The sequence below is a fragment of the Pygocentrus nattereri genome, chromosome 24, assembly GCF_015220715.1.
Source record: "Pygocentrus nattereri isolate fPygNat1 chromosome 24, fPygNat1.pri, whole genome shotgun sequence".
In the NCBI taxonomy this organism is placed as follows: Eukaryota; Metazoa; Chordata; class Actinopteri; order Characiformes; family Serrasalmidae; genus Pygocentrus; species Pygocentrus nattereri.
The window spans coordinates 15,679,394-15,696,707 of record NC_051234.1 but is presented as its reverse complement, the minus strand read 5'-3'; the positions used below and the strand labels follow the sequence as shown (position 1 = coordinate 15,696,707).

Sequence of the window (17,314 nt, the reverse complement as noted above, 5' to 3'; positions counted from 1 at the left end):
TATTCTATCTTTACAAAAACATAACGTTTACAGTTTGATATGGCTAAACATTGTTGGTTCTCAATCAGTACTTGCATTAAATATCCAAAACTTACTCATTCTTTATTTTTACATCAAAACTATTCCATTTCTGCTTGAAACTTTACTCATAATTAAGGATTAAATGCCATTAAATAACTGAGGCATACATCGGTACATGCAGCAACAGGTTCTTAAAATGAACACAAATGCAACAAAATTTAAAAACATATGCTAGATATTCTTAGGCTTGCTATGATAATACAAAAATCAAGCATAGAAGAACGGTTAAATATAAAATCTCAGAAATCCTAACACAAAAGCTACATCTAAGTGGAAAACTAGTGTAAAACCCTTTAATAAAAAGAAAAAGAAAAAAAAAACACTGGAGGTGCTCCTCTCATTTTTTAAACATCTTAAAGGCTCTACACATGATATGTAACCATAACATGATCCAATGATTAGAACAAAAAATAAGAAAGAGAAACTATGAAAATACTGCACAATGTAATCAAGAACACTGTGCCTCATTCACCAACCATTCTCAAGAAGAAATGTCTTCTTAAACCCTCATACGCATGGCTCTACAAAATCTACACACACTCAAGAGCACAAAGGTAAGAACAATTCTGCGGTTCAAGAACACATCATTAATCTGCAGACTTTTTCCTAAGACTTTTCTCAAAAACAATCTTGAGAAAAACAAGATATTGGTGAATGAGGTCCATTATTTTCCCAAAAAATCCAAATATATTTCATATATATATATATATATATATATATATATATATATATATATATATATATATATATATATATATATATATACATACATACACACATACATACACATAACATGGTAACGTATTTGTTAAAAAAAAGAGACATGTAAGCTATAGTTCTACAACCATGTCCACATACTTAACTAGTAAATAAAAAGGCTGTTCCTGAGTTCATGTAGGTGAGAGCCTCTAGAAAAGAGAAAAAGAGAGCCTCTAGAAACGGCTAATCACTGCTTGGTGATCAGAACTTCTCTAGAAAAGCAGAAACGTATATAATCTAGGATTAAACTGCCTGTGATGGATCATCAGAGACATAACACATCTTAACTCCCAAAGCTACAACCTGGAAGCTTTTATGCAATTTGTACTCATAAGAACAACTGACTTAGAAAAGACACTGTAATTTCTTAAGGCTGCTTATAATGAGAAGAAGCTATTATTGCTGAAAGCATTAGGTAATTTCCTGTGAAATCTAAATGGAAAAAAATACAGAGCTGATATCAGCCTGGCCAGCTGTACTACATACTAGACAAGTGGTTCAAAACGCTCTGAGTATGCCTGCCTAGCGTATATCAGTGTTTTCCCTTATCCACTCCTAATCCAGCTAAGTATGCTAAACAAACACTAAAATGTGCAGAGCACATATTCTAAAAAAAGTTATGGGAACCATTTTGCTTGAAGTTAGCTTGAAAGTCTCTCTTAGATATAAGATATAAAGGTAATCTAAATGTAAAAAAAATAATAATAATAACATTACCGATCAGTTAAAAAAACAACAAAATAATGGAGTATCTTGGCAAAAATAATAAGTTCTTTACAGAAATATAACAACTTGGTTTTAAATGTTTAAAAAACAGAACTGAATAACAAAAGTAGTTGCTTGTTGCCTTGAACCACTCAGAATGGAGTAAGAGGACTAGTAGGATTCAATAACTCACAGTGTTAAGACTAATACACCCACAGTGTTAAGTTATTCCAGTGATTCTTTACTTACATCATATGCTAAACAAATTTTTGCTATTTAACCACTACACATATTATTCCACCCATTTAAACAATTTCATAATGTCTCTGGCAGACCTCCACATAAAGATCAGGGACGGAACCTGGGTTTGGATTTCCATGATGGTGACTGATATCAAAGTACAAAATCACATATAATGATACGTATAAAAAGAGTTTAATTTAGGTCACATGAAAACAGCTACTGGTTAATGACATTAAAAATTTCTATAAAAATCTGTCTGTGTCTGTATGTGTGTTTTAGGAGATTCAAGGATTAAATGGATTCATGGATTAAAAACTGACAATGGAAGGCCACTAAAGAACACTGAACTCATTTTCATGTCCAAGAAACCAGTTTGAGTTAACTTTTGCTTTGTGACATGGTGCATTATCATGCTTGAAACAGCCATCAGAAAATACAGTAAACAGGCCCAAAGTGTGCTAAAGAAAAATTCCCCACACCATCACACCACCTCCACCAACCTGGACTATTGACATAAGACATGGTGGGTCCATATTTCCATGCTGTTGGTGCCAAATTCTGATCCTAACATGTATGTGACTTAGCAGGAATCAAGATTCATCAAACCAGGCTATGGTTCTCCAATCTGCAACTGTCCAGGGTTGGTGAGCCTGTGCTCTATCCAGCTTCAGCTTTCTGGTCTTGGTTGACAAAACATGGTTCTGCTGTTATAGCCCATCAAACCCTCAAGGTTCAGTGTTGTTCATTCTGAGATAATTTTAGAGTGGCTATCTGAGTTACTTGAGCCTTTCTGTCAGCATGAACCAGTCTGACCATTCTCCTTTGACCTTTCATCAACAAGATGTTTTTGTCTGCAGAAGAGCCAGTTGTTGTTCTGACTAAACTCTGGTGACTGTTGTGCATGAAAGTACCAAGATATCAGCAGTTATAAAATTACTCAAACCACCCCATCTGGCAGGTACTCTGGTGTGCAGGTGTCTCAAATAAAGTGCTTAGTGATGTGAGAAACTACTGAGAAAAATAAATGAATAAATAAGCCACAAAATTTTAAATCTATTACATGCATATATTTATTTATATATATATATATATACACACACACACACACACACACAAAAATATGTATTTGTAGTTTTGTGGTTTATTCATTTATTTTTCTCAGTACTCTCTCTAAAGTTGCCCTGCGATGGACTGGCGACCTGTCCAGGGTGTATCCTGCCTTCCACCCGAAGACTGCTGAGATATGCTCCAGCACCCCCCCCCCCCCGACCCTGACGGAGAAGCGGCTTAAAAAATGGATGGATGGATGGGTGGATCTCTCTAAAGTAAACACAAACTTTGCATTACATGCAAACATCTGATCATTTATTATAATACCAGTAATTATACCAGGGAACTGAACAGTCCTATGATTTTCTTTTTAGCAAAATAAACTGTATGCATTAAATCAAGAGTGTTTAGTGGTTTTCAGCAGGGTCACAACAGATTTTTTCTGCCATCACTATGAGGGCTATAGGCAAATGAGACTATTCATAAGGGTCTTTATATGTGCGCTTCTCATGCACTGTCCCTGGCATGGCTCTGTTCTGTAGCCACATCTACAGATCTTGGGGCAGAGCTTTGGATGGGGTCCTGGAAAGGAGAATGACCAATAGCCAACTGCACCTCCTGTGGCAAGTCATTTTTTGGTATTATCCTTCAAACAGAAAACAAACAAAGATGTTCATAAGACAATGACAGCCGCAGTATGCAAATGAAAGCCAATATAAAGTTGGCTAACAGTACATCAGAACATTAACAAACTAAAAAAGCATCAGAAAATTGCTCCTGCCTTGTTTTATTGCCATACAAGCAGACATTTTTCAGGGTATAGGTTAAGCCTTGTTGGAAAGTAAAAGTAACTTTCAAAGCAGAATAACAGCGTAAATTACTCAGTAACAGGCTTAGTCTGTCTGGCAAGCGAGGTTTGAACAGTTTTATACGACCATGTTTAAACCTCTTTTGTCATGACTAATGTTTTTTCCTTAAGCGGTTGTGTCGAACTCACCTGCCGTCAGGAGCCCCACGAAGGCTCTCTGTCCTACTGCTAACTCTACTGGAGCTTCCTGTTTTGCTGCGTCTGTCTGCCTGCAGCCCTCTGCTCCGTTCCTTGCTGCCCCGACTGGATCCCCTTCTTGAGCCACATTGCTCCCCCTGCTCCCGCACAGATGCCTCAAAAGAGCCCTTTGGGTCTGACTCTGACCCATGGGTGTGCATGTAGTGGTTGCTACTAGTGACAGGAACAGCTAAGCCGTCATGGCAAGTGGATGTGCCTGCTGGATCACCGGTGTTAGTGCCCATGGATTTGGAGATGACCTTCAGCTTATGTGAGCTGGGTTTGTAGTGCTTCTTCTTGTGCTGTACATGGCTGTTGTGCTTTAAAAAGAACTCACAGGACTCTTGCAGAACACGACGACTCTCACTGATGGGGCTGGGGAAGAGAGAGAGAGAGACAGACAGAAATAATAGGAGCCAAAACTGTCATTATAAGACCACAACTGATATCACAAGATCTAATTAACTATATGAATAGCATGATCAATACTATTATTGCCAAAATTAGTTTTGTACAGATTTTAGACCAAACTGCCCAGTTAAAACTTCAAAACCAAGTTTTATGCTGTTCTTCAACAAATCATGCCAAAAAGTAGCTTTAAAGTGCCAGGATCAGAACATTGAAAAGTATCAACAACTTAGCAGGTGAAACATTCCCAGAAAGCAAAAAAGAATGGAGAATGCAGGCTCGGTGGAAGATTCCCTTTTGCTTTAAGAGTACAGGACCTGACTAACCAGGCAGTTAAATGTAGATGTGAACTTGCATTGCTAAACGTTAATGCACTTCTGTTACTTCACCCCACGATCCAGGAGGATAAGTGGCTTAGAAGGTGTGTGTGTGTGTGTTTATGCTACTTCATAAACTGTTAAACAAAAACATGAGTTGCAGGAAAAAAAACACTTTTAGCACAACATTCAACTGATGGTAGACTCTTCGTACAGAGAAAGCATGGAGACTAATTCCAACTAGACTACATTAAAAATACTTTAAAGCACACAGGTGGAAAGCTCACCTTTTAGTAGAGAAAAGGAATGAAACCAGCCTGTCATTGGACAGAACTATTTAGTTTACATGTCAGAAGTGAACAAAGATATTGTAGATGTAAACCTTGTCTGCACAGAAACTGCACGAACAACAAAAAAAAGTGTCAAACCACCAGAAAGACTCCTATGTTACATAGAAAATTACAGTCTTGAATTGGTCTGTTAAAAAAAGTTAACACATTTTTAAGTATCACACAAATGTGCTCTGTAGATGTGATAAATGTATTTGACATATCTGACACTCCTGCTCTCTGAAGCAAGCTTCAGTGCATCATTGATGACAACTGCTATGAAGTCGAAAGTGGACTCACTCTTTTTTGCGTGTCCTGTTGAAGAAATAGGCCCACTCTGAGCAGGTTTTTTTACTGCTGACCCAGAAGACTGCTGAAATGCCCACTACCAGTGTCATCAGGTATTTAATCAAGAAAAGAGACAAATCTGGCCTTGAAGGGTCTGTTCTCTGACACATAAACATAATATATCAAACAGCATTAGTAATAGAATGTGCACATTGACTGGGAAATTAATTTGTTTTTATTTATTATTCAGCGTAGAGGTTAATCTAATCGAGAATAAGAGGCAGCTAGATCTTACTTTGTAAGAGCAAGGGATGCTGTACTCCTGACACCGCTCATTGATCCATGTATTCTCCCAGGTACTGCGCTGGACCTGCTCATAAAGGTAGCAGGCGAGCAGCGTGAGAAGAGGAAGCAGGTACAGACCACTAAATACACCAATGCGTATCATAAATTTCTTCAGTTTCTCCTGGTTGCGCTCGTCATGTTGGATCACTTGTCGCACATGATTCAGTGAAACTATTCCAGCTAGGAGAAGTGAGAGCCCAGCCAGCACTCCCAGAGCCTGTGGAACCAACACGAACCATTTGAGAGCGGTCAGGTCATACAACCCCACAAAGCACACACCACTGATCCCATCACCCTCCACCTTGTTGAGAGCCAGCAGTATGACAGTAAGGCTCCCAGGGATACCCCAGGCTGATGCATGGAACCACACAGCCTTTTTCTCGATTGCCTCACAGCTCCATTTGGGTCCTGCTGCCAGGAACCAAGTAATGGTGAGGATGACCCACCAGACCATGCCAGCGGTAGAAAAAAAGTAGAGCATCATGAAGAGCAGCGTGCAGCCTTTACTTTGGCTGCCCTGTACCACCGTGGACACTGCCCCCAGCAGGCTTGGCTTGTTACAGGCCAACTCATTGCCCAACAAGAACCCGATGAAGTAGATGAGGGACACAAAGCTGTAACAGATGGCATAGAAAATAATTGGCCGCTCTGGGTAGCGGAAGCGTTTGACATCAATGAGAAAGGTGAGGAAGGTGAAGAGTGTAGCGCACAAGCAGACAATGGAGCAGATGCCAATAAAGGTCTTGGCAAATTCAATCTCATGAGGTTTGAGATACATGTTGTCACATGGGGCAGCACAGTCCAGAGCACCCAGGAAGGAGGAGCCCTGTCCAGGATGGGTCTTCAGCTGCAGTGGACACCAGAAGCCAAGGTCTCTACTGGCTGATGAAGAGCTTTTAGATGTGGTCGTGTCCTTTAGTTGTGGAACATCAGAGCCATGCATAGAGGATTGGCACGGCTCCAACCTATTAGAAAAGGGAATAAAATTTACTTGGACATCTCATAAAAAAGAACTAAGACGTATAAACACTATAAATGCCAGGACTGAGCAGCTCAATCTCTTCCCAGTTTAAAGCATGAAAATACAAAAAGAAACATAACAAGAAGAAACAGTAATGCATAAGTGTGTGTTTGGTTGATCACCTGTCACACTGCAACTCCTGTGGCCAGGTAATACCAAAAGTATCCATGTTTCTAGAGCACTCAGAGAGGACACGCTCACACTGTGACTTGCAGGGTCGCAGTACTCGTGTCTGCTCTGTGCACTCTGGAACAAAAGCTTGGCACAGGAACAGGTGCACATCTGGGGAGCAGCGAAGATTAACCAGCGGCATGAAATGCTGCAAACACACAGACAGTGAAACCCATGAACACACACACACACAAAAAAAAAAGAACACTAACGGAGGTACCGCACAAGGGAAATGACAGTAAGGAGCAAAAACCATGTATCAGAATGAGGCTCAAAGCATTAAAATATCTGCTGAGGTTGGTACAGCAAAACAAATGGCATAATCTGGAGCAATTTTAGTGTATTAGAGCTCCTGGACAACCTAAATGTTTCATGTTTCACAAATTCACTAAATTGTAGGTCAAAAGTCAAAGATTTTGTTGGTAATCCAAAAAAGCAACTCATAAAGCTATAAACAATTAACTCCCCAGAGCAAATCAAAACAAATATCCATTTCACTCCGAGCTGTTTTGTAACCAGACTCTGCCTACACATGACAAATTTACGCAAACACAAATTTTGGAATCTCTGTCCACAAATTCTGACACATAATAAATTAAACATGTTACTTTTCATTTTATCCTCAAATCACATTTTCCTGGCTGCTCCCAGTAAATACTGATGCTTGTTGTAGATGGCTAAAAGACTGTTGAACATAGATGACTGAAGTTGGCCAGTGAATGTGAAATTTGGAAAAAGATGATTAGCTACATTAACATTTTAAAGAACAATTCCATAGATATTTCCAAATTTCTACATGATTAAATCAAGAAGTACATAAAGTCATTCAGAGTGGTTTTGCAATGCACCATTCTAGAGAAATGAGTCAAACTTGATCACAGTGGTGAGCTAGAAGTTCATGGTTAATACCTCACAGCTTTTACATAAAATGAATATGATCCCTAATGCCTGAGACACTGTTTTCCAATAGTTCTGAAGTAGGATTTTGGCCTAAAACTATTCAATCATTTTTTAATCCATTAATTTAATCAATTTCTGTACATGCACAGCACTGTAAAGCAAAATAGTTTCCAAAGACAGTTTATGGTTTCAGATTTACCACTATTTGATCATTATCAACGTTTACATATTTTAAAAAAAGACATCTGTACATTCACTAAACAAATAAAATCATTATATTTGCCTTGTTGATATTGTAATTCTTAGTTACAATTACTACCTCTGGTTTTAAAAAATTTTAATTAATTAAAAAAACAAGTCGGTAACTTTCTCTACAAATTCACCACTTAACTCTGAATGACTTTGTACATATCTCAATAATTGTATTATGTGGAACTTTTTAAAAATTGGAATTTCCCCTCAACTTTGAGGTATGTTATTGTTGACTGTTACAGTGCAGGAAGAGCAAATGGAGGGAAGAGAGCAGCGGCAGTTTCATCAAGGCGACACTGAAAATCACACCATGGTCAGGAAAGGGGTGGAGTGAACTTCCTATTCACTGCAGAGAGACAACAGATCCACAGAGCACAAAGCCATTCCGAGTTGGCCCTTACACTCTTGCATAACCTTCATACTTCAGCCACCACGCATACTGCATAGCAATCCTTAAAGGACTGAAATTTCAATACCTAAGTAGACAGTTTTAATGGCACCAGTGAGTCAATAAGGATACACGTTCAAAAATCTAGGCTGGTGAGTTTTAAACTCTGCACAATCAATGCTCTATTGATCACAATGCACTCTGCATCCAGCAGTGATGCTATGCCATCAGTAAATAAACACTCGTCCAGCACTTCACACTCATTTCTTGTTTAAGTTACACCCACTTTAGGTTTGTATACCAATACAGATAATTTTGTGTGTTGAAAAATTTGACATCATCAAAATAATATTTTGGTCTTCAAATTCTGAGACTTCTGTGTACAGCACTGTGACTGGAACATTTGAACTGGATGTTTTGTTTAATTACAGTAAAAAGACCAAGCAGCTAAAAATGTAAACATCCGTGCGCAAAGCCTACATGTGTCAGTGAGGTAAATCTCTCTATGTAAATCCAGATTTTTTTATCGTAAATATTAATTTAAATAGTCAAGCTTATTTTTTAAAAATACATACTTAACACAATGAGTGATTCTAACTTTTTGTATTTAAAAGGTCTCAAGAAAATATCATTCTGGAATATTCACCAAAGTAATCAGTATTGGCATAAAAATTGGGGATAATATCTAGCCCTATTTTAGACATACATGTATAGGACATATATTGGAAAATGGCAGCGGTTCAACACTATACACATATGGCATACAATGTTCTAAAATGAACAAAAATCTTGAGCTGACATATTTTAGCTTTTTTAGGTTTTATAGATATAAAATGGTGAAACATAGAAACATAGAAACGTGAGTCTGTAGGCCTAACAAGTGCTCTGTGTGTAGGTTACGTTTAAATTAAACTAACCTAACTATATTTCTGAAGATGGACAAATACGAGATTAAAAAAATCATGATGTTTTAAGAATCAAATAGTAATTGCTTCTTGGTACTTCAATCAAACTGAGATCAAATTGTGAAGTGCCTAGAAATATATATACATAGAGACACTAGGTGGTTCTGCATATTTTTCTTTTACTCTTTTTTTTACTCAAGTTTTCAAATCAAAGGCTTGAACAATAATGCCATGAATGCATTTCCCCTGCGGCCCAAGTTGCACCGTTATTTGACTCCCATTATTTGATAAACTAACAAAAGAAGTTGCCTGGTCTCTCAGCACTTCTCACTCACAAAGCTTGTGTGAAACTCACTCTGCTAGACATAGTCAGGTGAGCTCCTTTTCTAGTCAAAAATACTTAATCTGCAGTAAAAACTACTGATTATTCATTATAGCACAGTTTATCTAAAGCTTCAGCACATTCTCTGAATATAACTAGAGACATTATATGCTTATCACACAGAAAACTGTGAGAAACAACTAGAGCTTAACCATTACTAATCTGCTCAGTATGTAACATGATAATAGAGTCACAAAACAAGAGTCACAGGATTGGAGCAAACACAATGCTATTTAGACCTTAACAAAAAATAGTATTTAGAAAACATACTAACATATTAATACATAAGCATTTATAAAATATAGAAACTGGGGCTAGATCTCCTGTATCTCCTTACAGAGAAACATAGCAAGCAACATATACAGTATCTCACAAAAGTGAGTACACCCCTCACATTTCTGCAATCATTTTATTATATATTTTCATGGCACAACACTATAGAAATGAATCTTGGATATAACTTAGTCAGTGTACAGCTTGTATAGCAGTACAGATTTCCTCAGAAAATAACAACACACAGCTGTTAATGTCTAAATAGCTGGCAACACAAGTAAGTACACCTCACAGTGAACATGTCTAAATTGTGCTCAAAGTGTCAATATTTTGTGTGACCACCATTATTATCTAGCACTGCCTTAACCCTCTTGGGCATAGAATTCACCAGTGCTGTACAGGTTGCTCCTCAGTCCTAATAATAATAATAATAATAATAATACATTTTATTTCATGGCGCCTTTCAAAAACCCAAGGTCACCTTACAAAACAGGAAAAAGCAACAATAATAATACATGTGAGTCAACAATCATTTGAATACGTCAAAATAAAACAACACTAAAAGAGTCACGGTAAAACAACAAACCAGTTTAAAGAGAATATGCTTGCTTAAACAGGTATGTTTTCAATAGAGATTTAAAAGAGAGAAGAGATTCTGCATTCCTAATAACTGGGGGGAGGGAATTCCAAAGCTGAGGGGGCACAGCGACTAAAGGCTCTGTTGCCCATAGTAACAAGACGGGCAGAAGGAACAAAAAGATGGGTGGAGGATGAGGATCTGAGGGAACGGGACGGAGTAGAGATGTGTAACAGTTCAGACAGGTAAGGAGGAGCAAGGTTATGAATGGATTTGAATGTGAGAGTTAAAATTTTAAAATTAATTTTAGCTTCAATGGGTAACCAGTGGAGCTGTTGCAGAACCGGGGTGATGTGTTTTCTGGGTGGAGTACGAGTAATGACCCGGGCAGCAGAGTTCTGGAGAAGTTTCAGTTTGTGGAGAGTCTTATTCGGGAGACCAAACAGAAGAGAGTTGCAGTAATCTAACTTGGATGTGATAAGGCTATGGACAAGGACAGCAGCAGCATGAGAAGTAAGAAAGGGACGAAGTCGGTTAATGTTACGCAAGTGAAAGTAGGCAGAACGGGTGATAGAATTAATATGAGATGAAAAAGAAAGCGTACTATCAAGTATGACACCCAGACTCTTTACCTGAGGGGAAGGATATACATGAGAATTATCAATAATAATGGGAAAATTCGGAGATTTGGTTAAAGTGGAAGGAGTGCCAACAAGTAAAACTTCTGTTTTCTTACTATTGAGTTTAAGAAAATTAAAGGAAAACCATGACTGAATTTCCATCAGACAGTGCGAAATGGAGGAAGGTGGTAGAGATGAAGTAGGTTTAGAGGAAATGTAGAGCTGGGTGTCATCAGCATAACAATGAAAATTGATATTATATTTGCGAAATATGTAGCCAAGGGGGAGCAAATAAATAATAAATAAAAGGGGCCCTAGTACGGAACCCTGGGGCACACCAGCAGCAACAGGAAACAAACTAGAGGAATGAGATTTAAACTGAAGAAACTGAGTGCGGCCAGAAAGATATGAACTAAACCATGCAAGCGGAGTTTGACTAATACCGATGGATGCTAATCTGTTCAGAAGGATATCATGAGAAATAGTATCAAATGCTGCGCTGAGATCCAGCAGGATGAGAATAGTGAGAAAACCAGAATCAGCTGCCATCAAAAGGTCATTGGTGATCCTTAACAAAGCTGTTTCAGTACTGTGGTGGGGGCGGAAGCCTAGCAGGACTCGTGCAGTTCCAGATCGTCATGGTACCACCACCATGCTTGACTGTAGGCAAGAGACAGTCGTCATGGTACTCCTCACCATTCATTGTGTGGCGATGGTCTGAGTACTGACAGGCAGACCTCCCTCCTCTTCAACCTCTGCAGCAATGCTGGCAGCTCTCATGCATCTATTTCTTAAGTCAACCTCTGGATATGACGCTGAAGACGTGGACTTTTTTGGTCCACCCTGGCAAGGCCTGTTCTGAGTGGAACCTGTCCTGGTAAACCGCTGTATGACCTTGGCCTCCGTGCTATAGCTCAGTTTCAGGGTGTTAGCAATCTTCTTGTAACCTAGGCCATCGTTGTGGAGAGCAACAATTCTATTTCTCACTTCCTCACAGAGCTCTTTGCCATGAAGTGCCATGCTGAATATCCAGTATGAGTGAATTGTACCCAAAACACCACATTTAACAGCCCTTCTCCCAATTCACACTTGGAACCTTGTAACTCTGAGTCACATGACACCAGGGAGGGACAACGATTGGGCACAATTTGGATGGCTCACTGTGAGGTGTGCTTACTTGTGTTGTCAGCTATTTAGACATTAATGGCTGTGTGTTGAGTTATTTTCAGAGGACAGTAAATCTGTACTGCTATACAAGCTGTTCACTGACAAATTTAGAAATGAAACTTAGATATAACATAGTGTTGCCCCATGAAAAATATAATAAAATATTTGCAGAAATGTGAGGGGTGTACTCACTTTTGTGAGATCCTGTAACAATGTAGGAAGTTCACAAATGCAGTGAAAAAAATTCATTGCATGGACACAATGTAGCGCAGAAGCCCAAAGCCATTTAAACTTTTTGCTGTTCCAGAATACAAACAAAGAAAAACAATAAGTGCATCATATATAGGTTTAAAATATCAGTCAGATGTAAACATCTGTGACCATGGTTTTAGGCCCTAGTCCTACATTATGCTTGCAGTATCACTGTGTTTGCCTATTTAGACTGTCATAATATTTAGAGCATCATTCTACATATAAGTGGAGATATTTTATTATGACTTGATTGTGCTGAATAAGTTGTTCTGTACACAGGCTTGTTTGCAGATATTTTTGCTGTGTTGTTGTCATTGTTTGACACTGACACAAATGGGAAAAAATGTCTTTATACAGAATGTCAATGGAATGAAAATGTAATTTGTAACAATAAAATTATATAATGTTGTAATTACATATGAACAATATAGCAAAAAAACAACATCTATACATCTAGACGTCTAAGAGCTAATACAGTGCAACACTACTCACGCTAGTTAGGGATTTTGCAGGCTCATTTTAGTAATGCAAGTAAAATCAAATGAGTGCAAATGTCCGTGAAAGAGGTTAGCCAGAGGAGGACCTTACCTGCATTTTATTAGCAGCAATGTCCTGGTCGTAGTGCTCAAGCATGTTGGGGAAAAAGGTCATGTTGTAGGGCATGCCATGGCACCACTGCACCCGCACTGGTTCACAGGTAAACAGGCTGTGAGCCAGGCATGAGTCCACCAACACCATACACACACCCAACAACATCCAAGTACAGCTTGGCATTGTAACAGCTGTTCCACCACTGTCCGATCTGCTGCCACAAAACGAAATTCCTCCTTTCAACAGCAATACAATGAAGAAGAGGGTGTTGCTTAGGTCACAGATAGTTGGGCTGGTCCACTTCTTCCAAAATCCACAGTATCATGGGTCATATCCATGGAGACATGCCACCACCGGCTTTGGGGTAAGTGGCTTGTTTTTCATGCGGTTCACTCCGACTTACAAGGGACACTGAAACAGTTATTGAACAGGTCACACAACTTACACTAGTGCTGCACAGCAACAGGCACGCTGGGAGACCTAACATTTTAAACAATTCACTGCGCATTTTTAAGAAACCCGTCATACGTCCACTACTAAAAGAAAAATCTGTTCAGGAAATACCTTTTCTATAAAATGAAGTTGACTCAAAGTTTAAGTCAATGTGTGCATCGTGTTAAGTTTATAGATTCCATAAGGTAAAAAGAAAGCAAATCGTCTCTGCGATCAAAATGTTCTAATTCCAGATGTAAAAGAGAAAAATTACGGCATGGTATCCTCTTCCGAGATTGTGCTCGTTCGATACGATTTTATCACATATAACCTAACGGCGGCTTGCTGGTGCAGACATGCAGTTGTGACCGGTGGAATGTAACGGAGTTTGATTTCAGTCCACGCCTCGAGGTCTGCTGTTCGTAGCCTAAACCAGGTAAACATTATTATGCTACGTTCGGGTCCTCATCTGATGGCTATGTATAGCGGATGGTTAACTAGTCAATAAGACTAAACTCTGTTCAGGTGCTCATTAATAGAAACGCCTAACCTACCACACGGGGAAAGGAAGCCGGAAGGTACGGAGACTACATATCCTGCTTTTCTTTGCTGTATTGAAAAGCACACAGATGTAATAAAAAGCGCATTGGGTATATTTTTCACATGCACTATAAGTTTAGCGTCTTTTTACTCGTGTAAAAGGTTGACGGTCGTGTTATACGTCACATCTCGTAATCATCTAGAAGCCCCAGTTTACCAGTTATAACGTTAAGTACAACTTTGTCGGTCGTTCAAGTACAATTTACAGGTGGGGAAACTTGTGTTTCCCAGCTTCCGACACCACTCGAACACCCCGCAATAGCATGGCTTGTTTTTAGCGCTTACTCGTACATCAGTACTCGCTACGAAACTGGCTTAGTCGATTTAAAAAAGTTAACCTGGGTTAGGTTAGTTAAAGTCAGTCAGGAAACGCTTTCTTTGTTCCCGCATATATTATCACAGTCTTTACAAAGTGGGCCAGCTCAAAGAGAAAAGGCTGAAGCATTTTGGGCTCTAATAATCTCCCAATGAAAGGCTAACTAGTTAGCTACCGTTAGCGAAAATAGCTAGCCACGACTGTACTACAAACAAGTTGAGCTCGCTTGACTGTAGGTTAAGTGTATTTTGCTTGAGTACATCGAAACATCAGTAGGTTAGTTATCTCTTAATTCTCTTTCATTTTGTAGAATTACGTACTTACATAAGTTCCCATGCTCTCCTCTGCATGGTTCACTTCAGCGTAGTGTCCAAACAATCTTCAAACACCGTCAGAAGATTTGTAGTTAGCTCTCTTAGGGCCCAGGGAAAAAGTCAGCTTGTAGTTCTGGAGTTAAAGGCTTCCTAAGAGAACTCTATCGAGGGGCGCCGTTTGAGCAACGAAAAATCATCACAGATACTACGATCCGTATGTCATACCCAGGTAATAATGACTTGACGATAAGTAAGATTTACACGTCTAACGCTAGCTAGGTTACGTGAAAACTCAAACGACACTCCCCAAGATTTTAGGTAGGAGCATGCGCAGAAAGCGCATACTAACAAAGCGAATGCCAGGTAGACCATTTCACAAAAAAAACTGTTTGAGGTTCCGCGAAAACTGTGAGAAGAAACAGCTACGTGAACCTATAAAAGTTGTATGAATTCACACATAACAACATTTAAAAATCATTTCGTGCATGGCTGTTAAGGTTGTTTTTAAAATGGCGGGGGGCGGGGGGCTGTGGGGAGGTACAGTACATGTAAGCACACTGAAAAAGAGGATAAATGTGATTCAGATGTGCACATCGGTAGGTTAATTAAGCACTTACACATAGTAGCCTAACTATGTCGATGTAACATATAATTCAAGTGGATCCAATGTATACGTTTGAATCAAGTAAAACTTGATAGATAGATAGATAGATAGATAGATAGATAGATAGATAGATAGATAGATAGATAAAATGTTTTAAATAAAGTAACATTGCATGCATTTTCATGGACTCTTTCTTTAATTTGGTTTTATTTTTTACAGTCCCATCATCAGTTTATTTTTGTCCTTTCATCCTTCATATTATTCAGGTGCGTGTCCTGGGTGAAATAGCTGGTTGAACAGTCGATGAAGCAACACTAATGAACTAGTTTGTCAGTACAGTTTTGTTGGTTGACATGGGAAGAGGCAGTTCCAAAGGCTTTGTCTGTTTGAAGTGTTTTATGGTAAGAGTTCCTGTTATATGAGAAGTCTGTCAGTTTGTGCTAGAGAACCCCCTGTTCTCCACATTTTGTGTGTTCTTGCACAGCCAACTCAGGAAGGGGTGTATTAATGAGCAGGTTTGTTGGATCAGGTGTGACCTGATTTTTCTGACCACAGAGAAAAATTTTAATTTGCAGGGCTGAGAGCCCCCAGAACTAGGATAAAGAACCACTAATACATTCATAACTTAACATTTTTCAAACTTGGTTAGCCCCACATTTAACACGATTTCTTTTCAGCCTCATTTTTTAGTAGCTTAACTAAGTACTTGTCATAATTTTGTTTGATCTGTATAATAAAATGATTTCTCGTCAGTAGCCTTTTACATTGTCATTCAAAAGATATTTATCATTTTTGCAATACATAATAATAATTTCCATTCTTTCACAGTGAAATGCTGTAATTTCAGATTGATAAACCTTTTCACCACCTTTTTCTGTTTTGTCTGTTTTTTCATCTCTCTCAACAAGGTGCCCTTAAGAGGAACACATTAACACAAAACATAAACCAAAAGGATGCAGCAAAGGCCGTTTCTAAGTGGTTCAGTGGTGCTCGTGAGGTAGTCATGCCATCAGAGCAGCACAGTGTTATGTTCAGCACAGAAATTCTGAAAACTCTAGTGACAATCCTTGAAAAAGATCACATGGGCAACATATACTACTTCCCAGACCATTCTCCGTTGAGAATTTTGTGCGTGGTTTGAGAAAAGAATCTGTCAAGAAACAGATATGGGAATGTAGAATGATACTGTTAATGTTAATGTTATTACTGAAAATGTTAATGTTTCAAATTTAAAGTTGAGTTTATTACTTCATTTGCTGTTGAAAGAGAGTACAAACATGCAGTACATATCCTTTTCCTTTTTAGCTGTAAAACAACTAATTAAACAGTGGTTAAAGTTGAAAAAGCAACTTGAATGATTTTGGTTTTAAATAAGTGTCATGTGACTGATAGAGTTTGCTCACCAAAGATGAAAATGAAATGTATTACCTGTGAATTGAAAAGTTTATTGAATTATTTACAAGGTTATTTAAAGTGTTATTTTTAAAGAAAAGTTATTTTAACCAGTGTCTAGCTCTGTTTGTAATAAATATATTCAAAGTAAGAAATGTTTTTGTTTTATATACTGTGTTTGATATAGTATTTAAACATTTATAGTTCAAAAATTCTCTCTCAATTGATTTAATTGCATTCCATGCTTTATAAATATTGCTGCATTCTGAAAATGCATGGTTATTGCATCACAGGACTCTATTACTACCAGTTCAATTTGCCTAGGATTGTCTTACTCTATTCCCATAGTACACCTATATAAAATCCAACTTCCTTCAAAAAGCATATAGACCCAACATTCTGTCCACTGTAATTTCACACTTTACCCATCTTATACCCATTTGGAGTGCCACTCAAAGGCCCCTCATGGAAACCGAGGTCAAAATAAGATAGGTCTGCAATGGGCACTGCCATGGTAATCCATTATATAGTGCCCAGGTGTTCTCAGCCCAGTTTGCCAGCAGAGGTCCTGGTCTGTGCGCATACTT

At 38.5% G+C, this 17,314-nt stretch overlaps 1 protein-coding gene across 2 annotated transcripts; it reads right to left on the bottom strand.

Annotated features, from left to right (window-relative positions):
* Positions 1-3,131: 3,131 nt before the first annotated feature.
* fzd6 (frizzled class receptor 6) lies at positions 3,132-15,061 on the bottom strand. Of its 2 annotated transcripts, none has more exons than XM_017687316.2 (7): positions 14,738-15,061; positions 13,067-13,480; positions 6,714-6,910; positions 5,521-6,535; positions 5,238-5,386; positions 3,836-4,258; positions 3,132-3,484 (listed from the first exon to the last, which is right to left on the bottom strand). In XM_017687316.2, the coding sequence occupies exons 2-7, from the start codon at positions 13,250-13,252 to the stop codon at positions 3,346-3,348; spliced, it is 2,109 nt and encodes a 702-aa protein (XP_017542805.1). In that variant the 5' UTR covers positions 13,253-13,480; positions 14,738-15,061; the 3' UTR covers positions 3,132-3,345. The 2 variants fall into 2 exon arrangements, with proteins under 2 accessions (XP_017542805.1, XP_017542804.1); XM_017687315.2 differs by having other exon boundaries at positions 14,742-15,061.
* Between the last annotated feature and the right edge of the window lie 2,253 nt (positions 15,062-17,314).